This window comes from Fragaria vesca, linkage group LG3 (genome assembly GCF_000184155.1).
Source record: "Fragaria vesca subsp. vesca linkage group LG3, FraVesHawaii_1.0, whole genome shotgun sequence".
Taxonomy (NCBI): Eukaryota; Viridiplantae; Streptophyta; class Magnoliopsida; order Rosales; family Rosaceae; genus Fragaria; species Fragaria vesca.
Window position 1 is genome coordinate 2,632,905 of NC_020493.1, and position 19,586 is coordinate 2,652,490.

Below are 19,586 nucleotides of genomic sequence, written 5' to 3' on the forward strand. Positions count from 1 at the left end.
ACATTTCACGGTCAACAGACGGAAAGATTGACTGCTCCGACATGTGGTTTACAGTCTCCCACGTCGGCAGCGCGCTGTCTAAGCCCCTTCGGCTCGATTACTCCCAGTGTATTCCAGACAGATCCTTTGAGGGACTTGTTATGGTGTAGGAAACCGGAGGAGCAACAGAATTGGCCGACCCATGAATTAGGCACCACCGCTATGGCTTCCAAGCCTCACCATCTTGAGCCCCAGCCGCTCCACCTCCAAGCACAGCCTCTCCTTCATGTCCTGATTTTGAACTTGTTTACGGATTCAGAATGAGGTCTCAGCCACAAGGACGACGAGAGAGAGGAAGATGAGTATCATGAGATCATGATTCATGACAGAGAGAGAGAGAGGAGAAAGGATGAGAAACAACTAAAACGAGGACCAGCCGACTTAACATCGCGTTGTTTGCACGCGCTGTTTGGCATCCGGGTGCACGGCGCACCCGGGTGCGCTGAATAGGCTCTGTAAGTTTAAGGTATAAATTAGTCACACCTCTTGAACAGAGCATAAGTAATTAGATACTGTCCACATATCATAAAATAACAAAACCTATTTGATTTGATTTTATGTTTTTCCATTAAGAATGAGAGAATAAGAAAACGGATGGACAACACACATTGATAAGAACTGAGATTAAGACTCAGCTGTTGAGTGTTAATAAACACCAAAAGTTCATTAAAAGCTAAATCTGAGACTGAAAGGCTGAACTCCTGTTAGAAATAGAACATACAGAACTTATGAACTCTGTTAAAATTAGCAACAAAGCAGATCATGTAGTGTGTCACAGTAGAAGCAAATGAAAATAAGTTCATCAAATTGCCATTGAGATTAGGAAAGTGTATTACAATAACAGACTCAAGCAACAAATAACAAAACCAAATGAATTCAGTTTCACATTTGACCATGAAGAACCTGCAGATGAATTTTCCTGAACAGGGTTTTGATCCAATGGCTTCATTCTCACAGACTCCGGGTTTTGATCTCCCAGCCCTCTTGTATTCAAACACAAAGGAGCTATCACATAGCCAGAAATGTTCTCCTTCTTGTAAAGTGGATTGCTTGTACATAACCCATTGTTTCCTCTTAGCACCAACCTCTTCCCAAGCCTCTCAATGAAATCTTCTGAAAGTGTCAGCTCACCACTTAGTTGATTGTTGCTCAAATTCAGCAAATCCAGACTTGGAAGGGTCTCCAAATTTGGAGGAACAGTCCCAGTGAGGCTATTGTTATCTAAAGAAAGAGCAGTAAGATTCTTCAAGGAAGAGAGGAAGTTGGGTAATGGCCCTATCAATCCACATTCTGAAAAGCTCAGTGTTTTGAGGTTCATGAGCTTCCCAACAAAGTTAGGAACTTCTGTATTGATTGGGTTGCTATCAGCTACCATGTACTCTAAATGCTGCATCCCTGAAAGGGTCTCAGGGATTGGCCCATTGATTAAGTTGTGACTTAGATCAAGCAAGACCAACTTGTTGAGCGTCCCTATATCTGGAGGCAACATACCTCTAAGTCCGTTTGAGCTGAAATCAATCTTTTGGAGGAGTTTAAGCTGACCAATAGAGGAGGGTACCTGACCTTCAAGAACATTCCGGCTTAAATCCAAAATGGTCAAACTCTCCAACCCTCCAATTTCTTCTGGTATTTGACCACTCAAGTTGTTGTAACTCAAGTCAAGTTGCTCTAAGCTGACCAAACTACCAATCTTGCTAGGGACTTTTCCTTGTAAATTGTTCTGTGACAAACTCAGTATCCTTAAGCTAGAAATTTGGGACAAACTTGAGGGAATTTCACCTGAGAGAGTTGGATTGGACACAAGGGTTAGGTGTTCCAAGGAAGACAATGCACCAAAGAGCTTTGGAGAAAGAGTGACTTGTGATGTTGTAAAGCAACTAAATATTGAAAGGGTTTGTAAGTAAGGTAATTTGAGAAGGGACTCTGATAAAGAAGCAGAGGATTTGCAGGGAGGGGTGAGAATATCAGGGCCAATATGTATCTTTGTGACATGAAACATTGGAGGGTCTTCATCCCCAATCTCACATTCAACACCAGGCCATGGAGTCTCAGTACATGGTTGTGGGTGCTCTAGAGCCCAATCAGAGTCCTCAAGAAGGGCACCCATTACCTCAAAAATCCCCAGAAGCTCCTCCTTTTCCATCTCTGATGGAACCTCATCATCTGAGATAGGCATTTCAGCAAACCCCTTGCCTGCAAAAAGAAGAAACCCAACAAGGAAAAGACACACAGAAGAAGAAAAGGCCATGAGAACAAACTCACAAAGATACCAATAAACACAGCAAAACCCACAAGTGAAAAACTGGGTATCCAAAAGTTCGAAGAGTGAGTTAAAGGTTTTAGCTGTGCCCAATTCAAGTATAAATGCCATTGATGACAGAAACGATCACATCGATTCAAACTGGGGATCTTAGTGACAGAAGCAAAGGCTGCAAGAAATCAAAAAGTTGTCGCCTTTGGCTACCACATTGTCACATTAGGCAAGTCTGAGCATGACAGTGTTAGTTTGGCATGGAAAACCGCGATGCTTAAACAGCAACAGTTACTAGAAATAGAAGAAGAAGACGTCAGAAGAGCCATGATGGGTTTTTTCAAAGGAGGCTTGTCATAGTAAATGTGATGGGACTTCATATCTCAGAATCTGAGTATGAAGCCGACAGCCATGCTTTACCAGATGCACCATTGTCGTTTTCTCCTCTTTCTCTTGGGAATGTCCAAAGCGTGGGAATCGATCAGTGAGTTGTACAAGTCTTGTCATTTTAGGAAAGATTCTGATCATTTGATGAGACATCATTAGCCAGTGTTGAGTGTTATCTGAACAAGAAAAATTGAAAGATACCTTTGAATTCAAGTCAATACATCCATCCATCAATCCACAAATTTCAAGATTTAATGAACAATCTTAACAAATTTCATTAATCCACAACTGTCCCAACGAGAACTAGATATGATTAAAGTGAACCCAGATTCCCAACAGGATTCAAAACCATTACCCCATTAGTGGATAAATTTTGAAAACTAGCTCATGATCTTCAAAAATAGTGTTTATCATTTACAGTACTTCATCTTTAGCTACATTTTATACCTAAATTTTGGTCTATATGTTTTAGTTAGATTACTGTCTTTTCTCTTTCAATTGAACACTAATTATGCGTCTGACATACGAATGACAAATAAATTATCCATCCACTTAGATAGTTTTATACACTAATTACCTATTCCCAATCTTCACATAGGCTTTTGAATTGGCTGGAAAACCAAATGGAGCAAAACCAGACACAGAAAGAAGAGGGTCCAAAACTCATCATGCATGGAGAGAGCCACCATCAAGCTGTACGTAGCTCATCGTCATCAGCTACTTACCAAGCTTTCACTCTTTCAAGCTTCACATTACGTAGCTCATCGTCATTAGCTACTTACCAAGCTTTCACTCTTAATTTCAATCTTCACATTCAGAAGCAGAAGCTCCATCACCAGCGTTCTATGTCTCTCCTAGTTTTGAAATAAGTTCTATGAATGCAGAAGTGGTCAGTGATGAGTTAAACGTCGTGATCTAGCTAGTAGCTACCCTACGTACCCACCCATGAGCTGCATATCATAATTTTGATAAGGAACCTAAACCTAATGCATGTAGTTATTGATTGACAATTGGTTATAGACTTGTAGCTAGAGTTGAACCCTCGGTTTGCGCGCGTGAAATGTTGCGGGTACATGGGAATCGGGGTCGGATATATACCAAGATTAAAGACTAAGTAATACCTACGGTTTACTTAAACAGTTAAACCCAGATTTTCTGTGCAGTTTTGTAGTCTTATACATAACCTGGTCAAGATTATATTCTTCAATCATTCATTTCTGGTCAAATTTTGTTGCCCTGCTGTAGTTTATATCGGACTAATTGAGATCGTTAAATTAAGAATATTATTCATAGAGATCAAAATGATACAAATCATACAATGATGACCTGCGATGACAAAAATTCTGTGCTGCACCTGGAATTAAGATGTTAAATTGACTTATTCGATCCCTACATATCACCAACTTCCATTGCTGGAAAGAGACGAAAAAAGAAAAGAAAATCGATTAAATCGATCATTCTCAGATGATTTGGTATACATTACACAACTCCATCACTATCAGTTTCTTAAAATTTCAAAGCTCTAGCTAGCTCTTCGTATATCGTCTCACTGGCATTGCTAGATGGATCAATCATCAATTAATCATTGTAAAATTTAAGACTGAAACTTTCAGTAACAGTTTACTCCGATCCATCATTTTGTCATCGATGAAACTATGGGCTGATCTTGCTATAGTTTTAACCTCAACCAAGTCTATTTGTTTCTCTAATTGCATGCATGGCTTCTCTTTAATTTTCTCCTTGGAGATCCATTAACGTAATATAAGATCAAAAGTGTAAGAACTAAACTACGCGAGATAGAAATTAGGAAATAGAAACTACATATGTAAGATCGAGTTAGTGATTAAAATAAAAAAGATGCACCACAATTTTTTTTTTAAAATTTACTGATAAAGATTAAGTGATATCAGTTTTTCTGTAATAATCTGTTAAGTGACATAACACTCACTTTATCTGGAAAGAAACCGCTACAACCGGGAATCCGGCCACCGCCTGCCCCTTATCAAATTTTTTTAGAGATGCACCACGTACAAATCGATCAGTCGTTTTTGTGATCAAAGTAGCATAACTATTAATCAAAAACAAGCATGAAACTCGTTCTTGATTTGATGTCTTTGGAGTAGTGTTCCTCTCGCTACTACATATTCTAAATTCTGTTGTGCGTTGAATACTGGGATAATCCAATTTTGCTCATCCATGATATCATGGTTACGCAAGAAAGATACTGAAGCAAGCTAGCAATCAACAAATGACACCCAGCTGGTCTAATCAGTTTAATGTGTTCCTCAAGTGTTTAATAAAATAAAAGCAAGTTACAGAGACCAGCCATATTATTTGCGATAGAAAGCTGAAATGTAGATGTATATGAAAACTGAAAAGTCTGTTATGCATATCTGATTCATTATTCAACAAAATTCTACAGGGACATTAGCCATCTCTAATCATTTGGGTTTCTACACAGACTATGCAGTTTATGCTAGCAATTGCATTATGTCAAATTGTCAAGATCTGGATCATATATATTGAAGATGATTAGGCTTCTTAATCATTGGCATGCTATCTCTTGGGACGTGGCTTTACTGATATGCTTAGTTAATCGGTAATCAAATAAATTACTTGGCAGTCTGGCTGGTGAGGTGTATATGACAGCAAAACAACACTATTAGTTAAGAGTAAAATCGTTATCAGTCATTGCGGCTAGCTATCTCATGGCTTAGAGATTTCGGATAACTTCATCCAAGTAATCCGAATATGATGGCTTCCATGTATGTACCACATTTTTGTATATCATTCCTCATAAAAATGGCATACATAATTAGCATATAATAGTTTTACTGAACTTTGTTAAAAGAAGGGCACCTCGAGCTGTAACACTAATTTTACTGAACTTTAATTTGAGCAATCATTCACCATTCACCAACTTAAACCCACCTCTACGCCATGATGGAGGAAGTAAACAGCCCACCAACTTAGTTTGTCACTTATTCAGACTTTCAGAGAATTCGGGACTTCGTTTTCAAAGGTTGGAGAAATCGAGTAACAGATAAAAAACGCAACAAAAGATCTCCAATCATACATACATACATATACATGTCACATGTGTGTGTGATTCAAGTGATTCACCTATATATATAACCCTAATCACAAGTATTAAAGCCCCTTGGTTTGGAACTTCTCTACCAACTAAACTTTTCATCACTAAGCCCCACTCATCCTTTCTCTCCATAAACATGGCCAAAACACCACCAACTCGAGTGATTGGTTCGACGAGAGGCTACAAATTTGAAGAACATTATCCTCAAAAACCCTACAAATCTAGTGCAAGACCCACGATTGCATTCTTCTTCTCTATACTCATTTACACTGCCATCTTCTATATTTTCAACCTCTCTCCTTCCATTGATCTCTTCTACAACACCAAGTTCTGGTTTGCTATATCCAACACCCTGATTCTTATCATTGCAGCAGACTACTCTTCTTCCAAAGACAAGCACGACCAAATTACTTACCAAGAAGAGTACATGATGCATAGGCAGCAAGCTCAGACTACTTCCTCATTCGTTTCGGAACCTCCTCGTGAAATAGAAACCATCATTGATCACCCTGTTGCACATCAAAAAATAGAAAACCCAGAAAACAGGCCAACTGTGCTTAAAGACGAGCATGACGAAAAGCCTAGACTTCCTAGTGTTGATGAAATTGATGTCCGAGAAAAGAGCATAGTCCACGTTCAGTCAAAAGGTCGTAAGAAAAAGAATGTTCAAGCAAAAACTTACAAGCGAAGTAAGTCGGAGGAGGTGAGAAGAGTGGTGAAAGACGAATGCAAGAGCAATGATATAAGGAGGTCGGAGACAATGGAGAAGCATGAAGAAACTCAAGCCAGTACTCCGGAAGAAGCTAATGAATTTTCAACCATGTCAAATGAAGAAGTGAACAGAAGATTTGAAGAGTTTATCCAAAGGTTTAATGAACAAATTAGGCATCAATCAGTTGCAGACAGAATGCCCAGACTAACCTACCATCATGTATAAAGTTCTAGAGAGTAACGTTGTTCGCACTTCCAGCCGGTTTGTCATTCTGTGTACACTAAGCACAGGATTGACAACAACCTGAGAAAGATGAGATCGAAAGAGAATCGAGGGTCTTATTCTTCCAAAAGTTTTAGCTGCCTAGCTATTTCTTTATCGCAGAAAGTTTTGCTATGTTTCTTTCCCAATAATGTATTGAATAATTGTAATAGATATGTCGATATAAGCTTTGTTATTCTGTTTACAGTTAGATTAATGATCATATATTATCTTTTCATCTGAAAGTTTTCAGGTTTTTCTCTATTTTTCCTATTCGTTTCATATAAGCTGTTGTTCTTCAAGAAATAATTACTTCCTATTAATGTTAGCTACTTAACTATTTCAAATACAAGAATCCATGCCAAAGGGCTACATATATATAAGATAGCATTACATGCACTATGCACTGCATGCAATTGATAATGAATCATATATTCATATATGTTTGTGTGTGATTTTAGGATTGAGTGGTGGAGAACTTGGGTATGATTAGTATAACATAATTTGATTAATTTCATAAGGACTTCGAGTGGTCTAAAAAAGCCACGTTAGCTTCTATACGTAGTTTTCAAGTTAATGATTAGGGCCAGCTAATTAGGGAAACCAGACACAACCACAAATCAAAAGAAGTTTCAGGACATATTGTCTATGTATAGATTATAGAATATAGATTGATTCACAAGACAAAACAAGGATCGTACACGTTTTGCATAAGCAGTCTTCTCTATCTAGGTTAACTTGGTTCTTCATTATCATATGAAAAATATATAAATCAAGCCAGCTCGAGCTTTCATAATCAAAGTAGAGAGATAAAGGAAATTGATCGAGCTTCATCAACTATCTACCGGAATGGTGACTCATATGTGACTATGTGTACATGCACTTGGGAGAAAACATACAAGTCAACTTAATTAGCACAAAATTTAGATTGCTATTACTACTTATTTGAGTTGTTTCCTTAAGATGCATGATCGACACTACAGCAGCCAAAACGACTTAATAGTTAGGCCTTTGTAGATCAATAAAGCTTAAAGGGATGTTTTTGAGTTAAAAATATCATCTATCACACAATTCAGCAAGTATTACATGATGACCCGACCCTAAAGAGTCGTCATTATTCGCTACTAAGCATATCTCTAGCACACCCATCTCGTACAATTACATCCAAAACAAAGGATCCATATTCCTCAAAATTTAAGAAAAAAAGAAGTATGACCTAAATAAATATATATAATAAAGTCCTCTTTGTGAACGTACACAACAAAATTCAGGCCAATAAGCCCAACAATGTAAAACCAATGAACAAACTCTCTATATTCAGTTGACTAGTTCACATGATCATCTTGTGTTAAGTTCCTAAAGATTACTTCAAACAATGATAATAACAAAAAGGATCAAATTCATCTGTTGTGGCTGGGTTCATCATCAGAGACTCTGTTGGCTCTCCCATTGTGTTTGGTGCGCGGAAACTTCACAATTTTTCTGTTTCGTTGGCTGAATGCATAGCTTTAAAAGAAGGGCTCATTGTTGCTAAAAGATGCAACTGTACCCAAATTGAAGTAGAAGGAGACTCTTCCCTTATCATCAACTATGTCAAAGGGACTTGTGCTATTCCTTGGAAACTCAAGTCCCTGATCCGAGATGTTATAGCTCTTGCCGATTCGTTTGTCAACATCACCTTCTCTCATACTTACAGAGAGGCAAACTTTCTTGCGGATGCTCTTGCTTCGGTTGGTCACTCTCTCTCCTCACCGATGTGTTGGATTGATGGGATTCCTCCCCAAGCTCAGATGACTTTTCTTATGGATTGTTCTTGTATTGGTTGTCTAAGAAGCTCTTCGTTGTAATTCTTTTTCTCCTTAAAAACAAAAAAAAACAAAAAAACAAAAAATCAAACGGAAAGACTCACAAAGTCACAAGTAACAACCTTTTGTTTTGAAGCACACATATTGTAAGCCTAATTTATCAGTTTATCCACAATAAGAAGCAACAACAAAAGGTCAAAAATCAGTTAAAACACCCGGGAAAGGAACAATGGTTGTGTTTGGTTCTCTTACCCAAATCAAGCTCCCTCCACCAATACCAACAACCTCTTCTTCTTCAGGTCCTTCCCAGAAGACCCTTCTCACAAAACGAAGATCCCTACTGCTTGGCCCAACTGCTGTGGTGGCTTCCTTGCTCCATTTCTATAACCCCATTTCATCACAACCTTCAGCAATTGCTCAGCAGCAGCTACAAGATGACCTTCAGCAGGAAGAAGACCGTGCTATGAATCTCTTCCAGGTACCACTCTAAATGCAATATCTTTATTTTCTTCTATTTGCTAATTTGATGGAAACCCAAAACCAATTGAATAATGGCATAATGCTGTCTGAGTTTAGCCAGATTGTTGTTAAATGAGCTTGTTTCTTTGACCCTTTTGGCTGTGAGTTGTGTTAGTTGAAGAAAGAAAAGAACTTGATTGGTGAGACTTCCTATTTGGAATTTGGACTTGGGAGGTATAGATGTGTATGATCAGTTGGTAATCGGTTTAAAATCCCAAAGAATTTGTAGCTCAAATCGCTGGGGTTGTTATTGTATCTTCTTTGATTGATCAGTTTGCTGCTAACATAATTTTGTTATGATAATGTCACAAATATCTGATTCATAATCTGTGAATGCACACTGGAAAGTGGAAACTTTACTGACAGATACTTTGGGAACGAAAACCAAAATACTTCTCTATGAAGTTTCTCAAAATTGCTTTCAGTAGGTAAATCTATATTCGGTTCCTAGCCTTATAGGTGCATAAATTGCTCATGTAATTTAGTTCACTTTTCACCAATGTACTTTCTTTGCAGGAAACTTCTCCATCAGTCGTTTTCATTAAAGACATTGAGATAGACAAAAGCCTCAAAGGTTCTCCTAACGCTGTCTCGCAAAGTGAGGATGATAATACTAAAGTTGAAGGAACAGGTTCAGGCTTCATTTGGGATAAGTTTGGTCACATTGTAAGCAAATGCCTTGATCTTTTCCATGTACGCTGTCATCTACTTAATCTTTACAGGCTATTCAAGGTTTCCTAAAAGGGAAATCTACTTGCCTCAGTTAGCATTATAATGCTTGTAGTCATGCTTTAAGGACCATAACTCTAGCTGACCACATTATATGGCGATTGATCTGTGAATTAACAGATATCAGATTTTCTAATATGATCAGGAAATCTGGTTGCTCTAGTCACACTGTCTGTATGTGCATTTGACAATTTCACTTTGAAAAGAAATCATTTACATCTGTGCTGTACTTACCAGTTACCACAATGGTTTAGTAGTTTTTACATACACTTGCATCTGCATTCTTTTATGGTTGTGTAACGAATTCTGCTCTAAGTTTGAAATATCTTGTTAGATGCACCCTCTTCCAGATAAGTACGTACATTGTCATGATCTTCTACTTTCCTAGTACTAAAGCGGCCAATCCGTTGTCTGTTCAGGTCACAAATTACCATGTAATATCTAGATTGGCTACAGATCAAACCGGATTACAGCGTTGTAAGGTTTTTGTCCTTTAATTCTAGCTATGAACTTTTTTCAAATTATATCATCAGTAATTGGTCCGACTAATAGTGATACTTTTCGTCTGTATACCAGCTATTTGTTTGACTTTCAAAGTTCTTTGTTGCTCGTAGGTTTATATGGTTGATGCAAGGGGCAATGGTTTTAGCAGTGAAGGCAAAATTGTTGGTTTAGATGCATCTCGTGATCTGGCTGTTCTAAAGGTAGCAAACCCTACCATTCTAAGTACTCTCCTGAGGCCCTTTTTGGCTCTTATGGAAATGAAACTTTAAGCTACATTATTGTTGAACAACTTGCATAGAGAATAGAAACACTCAAATTAATAATGCACCATGCTTGAGTGTTGGAAATGCTTAGCCTAATATCCTCTGCAGGTTGATATTGAAGGACATGAGCTAAAACCTGTTGTTCTTGGTACATCAAGTGACTTGCGTGTGGGTCAGACGTGCTTCGCCATTGGAAATCCATATGGATATGAGAACACACTAACAACCGGGGTAACTTTTTCACAATACGACTGTTGTGCAGTTACTTTAGATTATACAGTATCTGACGATTATATGATCCTTTTGAATACTTCAGGTGGTCAGTGGATTAGGCAGAGAGATACCCTCACCAGATGGAAAAGCGATTAAAGGAGCTATTCAAACTGATGCTGCTATTAATGCTGGTACTTTTCAACTTGAGCTTTCAGAAACTTATTGTTGTCTCTGATCTCCCAAAAAACCTTTGTGTTGCGTAAGCACAAATCATGTGTTCTCGATTCATCTGATTAGCATTCCAAACTTCTAGTTACGCAACCATAGTTGGTACTCGATAGGTTCCAAGGAGACTTGTAAGTCTGATACCTGGAAGCTATGTTTCATGCACAGGTGTAGGGATGGATAGCACTAGTGTTAAAATACTACTCGTGAAAAACCTGTCTCCTCATTCTGAAAACATATATAGCTAAAGCCTTTTAAAGTCTGAGTAGATAGTAATTTTGTTCATGAATGAGTTCTGCTGTGAATTGTCTCCACTATTGCTCATTCATCCTCTGAAGGAAGTATGTGAATGTGTATTTCTGCAGGGAATTCGGGCGGGCCATTGATCAATTCATATGGTCGTGTTATTGGAGTTAATACATCAACCTTCACTCGCAAAGGTAATGTATGCAGCTTCCATTTGTAGTGTGCGGTTCAGAGAACTGACTGGTAGAGAATGAGAAATTGAGTGGTAGAGCTGGGCTTCCAAGGATTTTGATCTTGTCAAGATCTTGAGGCAACGTATTTAGTTGAACTCTTTCATGCTCATATTGACTTTCTTTATTTTGCAGGGTCAGGAACATCATCTGGAGTTAACTTTGCAATACCAATAGACTCCGTTGTGCGAACTGTTCCTTACCTTATTGTATATGGAACCCCTTATAGTAACAGGTTCTGATCAATGTATCCATTTGTGGAAAAAGTTGTATGAGTCTCATTGAACGCAACTCAAATTCTAAATGAGAAACAGGTTCTTCGTTATTGTGATAATTTACCAATGTACTTCAGTTTCTCGTTCGGAACAGGGAGATAGTTTCGATGTCTACGAAGGTCAATTTGAATGCCCCCTTTGAATTCACCAGTCACATTTCCTTTTTGGATCAAAACAGGGAGAGAGTTTTGAATTGGCTCCTCCTTTGGATCCCAACATCTTCCTCCTTCATTTCAAACCCAAATACCAACCTCCATAACATCACTAGACAACTTTTACTCATCACCCATGTGTTTGAGCAAACACATTCCCTTACTTCATCCCTGCAATTCATAGACATATTTTTCCCTTTGCCAAGCAGTTTCCGCAGGCTAACAACATAGGTCCCGAAGAAGGCAAACATGCTGATCAAGGAATGAAAGCAACATCCAAAGATCGAATATCTCACACTGATCAAGGAATGAAAGCAACATCCAAAAATTGAATATCTCACACTGATTACACATCTTAACCTGTCTCTGAGAAGCCTTCTCCTAAGAGTTTGGCTTTGTGTGCTAGAAAACTACAAACAAAATGAATTGCCATCTAAAATGGTCAACTTGAATGCGCTCTCACATTCGAGTACAATGGAGGGTTCACCACTGTGACATTTCCTTTTTGGAATCAAAACAGGGAAGAAGTTTCGAACCAGATGCATTTCCAATACCAACTGGCTTCTCCTTTAACCACCCTTCTCCTCAAAGGCTACTCTTATTCATTTCAAAGTTCAAACCCAAAAACCAACCTCCATAACCTCACTAGACCACTTTTACCCATATTTTTTAGCAAACACATCAGAAGTTCAACACTTCACTGAGGAAAGATTTGTCTATATATAAAAAACAGCAGAAAAAAGAACCTTGGTGGCTAACATCCCATTATAAGCACACTATCCCTTGACCAAAACCAAGAACTAAAAGAACAAGCAATTCCACAACAAGTTAACAACACCCTAAAGCTATGCAGATTAATGTAACATTCCTAGGAAGCATAACAACCAAAACCCCAACATCAAAACAAGAAGTCAAATTTCAACTCAGTTTGCAACACAAACATGGAACTATTCTAGACTGAAAGTAGACTTAGTTGTTCTTCAACGGAACACCCAACATGGCAAGAGATACGACAAGAGCTAGGGATGAGAATGAGACCGAGGCAGCGCTGCTCCGTCGGAGAAGTCGAGCTCCGGCGAGTGCTCCGATACTCCACCGAGTCCTGAAGAATGATGTTACCCTGTTTGTCGATGCAGTGAAAGGTCCCCAGGAAAAAGCGGCCGTCTTTGATCCCAACCAGCATTCGCCGGAAAATAAGCTTCTTGACGCGGGTCACGGCCTCCGAGAAAGCTAGGTCCGACCCGTCTGGGCTATTCGGGTTCGACCCTTCTGAGCCCGCCACCTGAATTAGTGATTCCGCTGCTTCTCGTTCCATGTTCATGGTGACCTTAATTGAAATCCAGTGTACCCACTCCCACCTCTTTTCCCCAATTCACTACAATAGGACCTTTTGTAGTTGAAGTTCTCTCTTTTTCTCTATTTTCCTTGTCCATTTGTCATAATTAATATTTTTGTTAGTTAGTTTATCAACATTTCAGAATCATTTGGTCGAGCGACATATACTTTTAATGAAAAATCAGTCAGGTAGTTACAAAAAGTCAGTCATGTGGTTAAGAAAAATCACATAAGTGGTGACGAAAAATCACATAGGTGGTGACAAAAAATCACCTAATTGTTGTCAGTGAACTACTTGAGCTGCTTCCGCGGTCATTTTGATTGAAGAAGAGGTGGTTGGTATTTTTTTTTTTTTAAAGGGTTAGTACCAGACTTACTAGGAGGCTCATCCCTACCGCCGGTTCCCATTATTATAATAATATCAATTTTAACGTACCCGAGGGGGGGGGGGGGGACATAGTACCTAAACCGCGCGTTACAAATAAACAATAGCTATAATCCTCGTAGAGAACATCATGAATACTGTCAAGAGTCTCCTCTAACTAAACATTATCAATAGAACAATTACTAGCAAGGTGCGCAAGTCTATTAGCAACACCATTTGCTTCCCGATAAATATGCCAAATCCTAATAGACTGAAAAACACTAAAGTAACTTTTACAATCACTTATAACTCGGTTTACCTCCGAGAGATCTTCCTCCTCACTTTTAAGAGCAACCACAAGGATGGTAAAGTTGCTTTCAATGTCAATGTTCGTCCAACCTTGGTGAATACCAAGAAGAAGACCAACCCTACACGCCTCCGCTTCCATATTAAGAACCGAGTGTGCATGTAGAAAAGGCCTTACTACTGCAGCAATACCCATGCCAAAATCATCCCTCACTACTACTCCAATTCCCCCATATCCATTGTCCGAGCAAAATGCTCCGTCGACATTTATTTTCAGCCTTCCACTAGGTGGGCATTCCCACCTCACACGAGGCCTAGCCTTTTTCCTCACTGCCTTGGGATAGTATTTCTGATAATCCTCCAAAAATTTTCCACCCCAATTGAATCAAATTCATGGGCTTGAAATGAGACTTCTGCCACAACATTTCTCTTAGACCATATAGCCCACAAGCCCACAAAAAAAATGATTCCTCATCTCCACTGACAAAACATCCAACATGTCTAAGATCCATTCAACTACTGTTTTTGCTGGGTGCTCTCTTGCATGCAGAGTTAGTGATCCAAACAACCAGAAACAAGAAATAGAGGGACAATTTTTGAAAACATGTGTACCTATTTCTACTTGACTCATGCAGAAAAGACAAGCCGAGTCTTCAATGTTGGCTTTGCGACGTAAGAGCTCAGCCCTTGTTGGAAGATAATCGTGCAAAAGACGCCACACCAAAGATTTGATTTTTGGGGGAACCCTGGCCTGCCACACCATTGACCAATACTTGTTGCTCACCTTTCCCACTACGTTGGAAGAAGATGAAGCTTGGTCCTTCATGCATGCATGGTGGTTGAAAAGATGGTAACCACTACGTACACTAAACAACCCTCTTCTATCATAATGCCAAATCCTCTCCACCTCTCCAACTCAATGGAATGCTAGCAATTTGATTAATCTCTCCATCAGTGAATAAATGTCTCATGAACTCTACCTCCCATTTTTTAGTTTCCTGATCAATTAAATCTCCAACTTTGTAGTCTTCAGTGCCCTCCATCATAGGGGAATAAGGTTTAAAAGAATGAGGTTGAGGCACCCATGGATCGTTCCAAATTAAAATATTCATTCCATCCCCAACCTGGTACCTTAGCCCCAATTTCAACACCTCTCTTCCTGCCAAGATACTCCTCCACGTATAAGACACTTCACCCTTCAACTATGCTTCCATGAATGAACAACGAGGGACATATTTTGCCTTTAAAAGCTTTGCAACAATCGAATCCGGCTGTTGAATGAGCCTCCAACCTTGTTTCGTGATAGGAGCACAAAGTGTGACGTTCTTAATATGTTTATACCCTTTATTTACCCTTTGTTAACTCCTATTTAGTTGTTTTAGCTTTATATTTGTGTTTAGTGTAGAATAATTGCTTAATTTAGAAATATATAGTTTTTAGTATTAGAATACATAGTATTTTCGGATTTGAATAATTTGGTGTTGAAATTGTGCTAAGTGTTGGAAACCCTTGTTTACTCAGGATTCCTGTCTTGATCAAGATTCCATCTTTCCTCGAAACCTAGTCCATGAAGGAGAAAAAGATCTAAATTCGGCAGAATTTCAAGAATATCCAAGCCTTGAAAATCTAGATTAAATCGGGAGAATTCCTGTGCACGTCTATCAACTTCAACGGACTCTCCAGGACAGCTCACAATGAATCAGAAAACGTGCCAGATATGGATAGAAAGCTACGGGAGTCTAGTTTCCAAATCAATTGGAATCACCTCAATATCTATTTTCTAGAGGGAGTTATGACGTAATCATCAGACGGATGTCATTCTGCCGAAATTGAGAAGAACTAGGAATCCTAAACCAACTTGGTTTAGGCTTTGTGGCCGACTTCTCTAGGGTTTTTCCTCTATATAAAGCACGACTTCAAGGACAGAAGATCATCATCAACCCGTGCAAATAACACCAAAGCCTTTGCCGAAACTCCATCAACCTCCAAACACCACAATCCGATCCCACCTTCAGCATTCGTCCAAAGCACGTAGCCTAGGACTCCGCGCACTCGAAGAATAGAACAAGTAGGGATATTTTGAGAGTGTATTTCATCTTCTATTTTCGGATTGCTATGTGTTTGTTCTTGTTTTGTTTGCTTTAGGTATTTGCTTAAGTATGTTTCGATTCTTGTCTATGAGATAGAAGTACTTTTGAGCCATGTTATGAATTAAAGTTTACAATTTATAATCAATGATTTGAGGTTTTATGCCGTGAGTTTTATGTCTAAATACTTTAAGATTTTCGGTGCTATATTCCATTATCATGTGTAGTTGATACAAGTAGTTGATATTGCATGTGTTAATCATCTAAAGTTCGACTTTGATACACGTAGTTGATAAGTTGCATTGTCTTTGTTTTTCACCGATTTTCTACCTATGTTTGATTTGGACTTGTGCTTAAACACATCAAATTCTTTATGTGATACGTAATTGCATGATTAGTTTATGTGTGTGACCAATAAGTAGAGCATGTAGCCGAGCTTGTTGTGTCGCGATGTTGAATGAAACCCGTAGTCTAATTCTAAGTTGGTCTATGTCATAGGAACCACGTAGGAACTTATGTGCATATCAAATTTAGGTTGTATATTTGCTCACGGTGTAGACTTAAATGAGATTAGAAATCGTCTTCTTTATTCTTGCATGGTTGTTTGGTTGAGTTTGCATGAATGTTGGTTGATCATATGTATATATGTATAGAAGTAATTTAGGATTTATTATTAATGTTGTTTATTCCAAAATCATCAAACCTTTAAACCTATATGCTTATTTCGGCACTTATATTAGATTAGATGGATCTACCCTGTAGTTGGATCCCCGGTTTAGAACGATCCCTGCTTACTTTATACTACGATTGATTTGTTGACAGGGTTAATTGATGCGTGTGCAAATACGTCTTATCATTTCGCTAGTAAGGTCAAATTAAAGTTAACCATTTTGCGAAAACCCAAGCCTCCAAGGTCCTCTTACGTCGCCTTGACCCGTCTTAGGCCGCCATAACCCTCCTAGGTCCTCATGGGCCGCCTTGTCCCGTCTAGGGCCGCTGTGACCCGCCTTAGGCTGCCTTGACTCTCCCAGACCTTCCTAGGACCGGCTTGACCTGCCTAAGGCCGCTAAACGGCCGCCTTGACACGTCTTGGGCAGCCAAGGGGCCGCCTTGACCCACTAACCCGTTAAGGGACTGCTTTGACCCACTTTGGGCTGTCTTGACCCGCTAAAGGACTGCCTTGACCCACTTTGGGCTGTCTTGACCCGCCTTGGCTCCCCTTGCACCGCCTTGACACATATAGGGCTGCCTTGACCCGCCTTGACCTGCTTTGGGCCGCCTTGACCAAGGAAGAAAATTTCGATGATTACGGAAATTTTGACTCTTCAAAATATGGAAATTTTGATGGAAATTTCGGGAAAATATCGATTGCAGTAAAAAATTGAGAAAATTGACGGAAATATGAAGAAAAACAAGGAAATTTTAAATGAAACTTTAAGAGATGTTTGTTTTTTATATTATCTACTATATTTGAAAAGAAAACCTTGAATAAACATTGATGTATAGGGAGTTGTAGTAATTTAAGGGGAAAAAGTAACCACTGAACCGTTGATAATTCTTCAAAGTTTAATTTAAACATCTACTACTTTTTTTTATGTCTAGATCATCATGTCTTATATACATATGATACATTTCACATGGAATTACATGAGTAATTTAGAACCATGTAAAAGACCTATGAGGTATAAAATTTTACTATCTTCATCGTCTCTCTGTGTAGAGCATTCAGTGTATTGTGAAGACTAGTCATTAAATGATATAACTCACGAAGAGAATAATGAAAAATAGAAGTAGAGGATAATGAAATGGGTAAAAATGGATAATTATAAATAGGAATTAAGAAGCAGGGCCCTTCCAATGAGGGATCCCTTTTTTTGACATATATGAGGGATGAGAGATTACACCAACTTTTCGATTATATTTTTGAATCTCTACCGTTCAGTTTGTTGGTCCTTATATATAGATCAATTCTGTAAATTTTCAGCCAATTTGGTGATCGTTAAGATGTCGAACAAGATTAAATCAATGAACGAACCAAATCTGCCAGACCTGAACCGTTCATGCTTATAATTAAAAATCGTAGTTTTGAATGCCTTAACGATCACCAAAATTTCTAAAAATTTGCAGAAGTGATCTACTCATATATAACTACATATTGAACGGTGGAGATGTGATTTTGTGATCAAAAAGTTGGTGTAATCCCCCATCCCTCATATATGTCAAAAAAAGGGATCCCTCATTGGAAGGGCCCTGATTAAGAAGTGTAGGTAAAAAATAGTTATAAGTTAGTTGTATGTTAGACAATTATATAAGATTTTACCTTTCAGATTCGTAAAAAAGAAATATATATCATAAAGATGCGAACATGAACAACTTGGATGCTTAGCAAGGTTGGTTGTGGCATTAACCTTGTATCAGGCCAAACAAGGTTCGAAACCTGTTGGCAGCATAATTTGGTTTTTAGTTTGGAGAATGGAGACGAGGAGGAGCGAGTTTTCAAGGTCAAGACAAGCCAGTACAGACTGCAGAGTGGGACACGAAGACCAGCCAGTGCAGAGTGGGACCAGCTAGTGCAGACTGCAGAGTGGGACACGAAGACCAACCAGTGCAGAGTGGAACACGTGGGGTGCAGCAGTCCATGAGCATAGTGACTTTTCTGGAATATTCCGGAAATATAGGTCAGAAATCGAATATTTCGCGATATATCGATAGTTTCGGACCAAAATTTTTGGGGTGAGAAAAAAATTCGGTGAGTGAAAAAAACGATATTTTCGACGAAATATCGCCGAAAATATCGATTTTTTCTTCCTTGGCCTTGACCCACCTTGTCCCGCCTTGGGCTGCCTTGACTCGTCTTGAGCCGCCTTGACCCGCCTTACGCCTCTTTGACCCATCTAAGTCTACTAAGAGGCCGCCTTCACCCATCTAGGGCCATTAAGGGACCACGTTCACCTGTCTAAAGCCTCCAAGGGGCCGAGTTAGCCCATCTTGACCCGCCAAGGGGGCTGTCTTGACCTTCCTAGACCCGCCCAAGGCCGCCTTGACCCTCCTAGGCCCATCTTGACCCTCTTAAGGCTGCCAAAAGGCCGTCTTAACCCATCTAGGACCGCCTTGGTAGGGCTGCCAAGGGGCCGCGTTCACCCGTCTAAGGCCAAGGGGCTGCCTTGACCCTCCTAGACCCTCATAGGGCAACCTTAACCTACCTAGGGCCGCTAAGGGGCCGCATTCACCCGTCTAAGGCTGCAAAGGGCCGTCTTGACCAGCTAAGGGACTGCCTTGGCCCTCCTAGACCCACCTAGGGATGCCTTGACCCTTTTAGGCCCACCCAGGGCCACCAAGGGGCCGCCTTGACCCACCTTGGCCCGTCTTGGGTACCTTGACCCACGTTGGCCCACCTTGACACGTCTAGGGCCGCTTTGACCCACCTTGACCCGCCTTGGCCCGCTTTGACCCTCTTTGGCCAGCTTTAACACGCCTTGGGCTGCCTTAACCCGCCTTGGGCCGCCATGACCCTCCTAGACCCTCCTAGGGCCGGCTTGACCTGCCTAGGGACGCTAAGCGGCCGCCTTGACCCGTCTAGGGCAGCCAA

The 19,586-nt window shown here is 39.6% G+C and overlaps 2 protein-coding genes across 2 annotated transcripts in view; both read left to right on the top strand.

The window, feature by feature from the left end:
• LOC101310880 overlaps positions 1 to 19,586 on the top strand; it is a 1,534,871-nt gene that overhangs the window by 419,936 nt on the left and 1,095,349 nt on the right. The gene's annotated exons all lie outside the window — the stretch shown is intronic.
• Positions 9,618 to 11,808, top strand: LOC101315211 (protease Do-like 5, chloroplastic-like). Its single transcript, XM_004293562.1, has 7 exons — positions 9,618 to 9,734; positions 10,217 to 10,274; positions 10,412 to 10,501; positions 10,673 to 10,795; positions 10,881 to 10,968; positions 11,368 to 11,442; positions 11,614 to 11,808. Exons 3-7 carry the CDS (start codon positions 10,418 to 10,420, stop codon positions 11,718 to 11,720), a joined length of 477 nt encoding a protein of 158 aa, XP_004293610.1. The 5' UTR covers positions 9,618 to 9,734; positions 10,217 to 10,274; positions 10,412 to 10,417; the 3' UTR covers positions 11,721 to 11,808.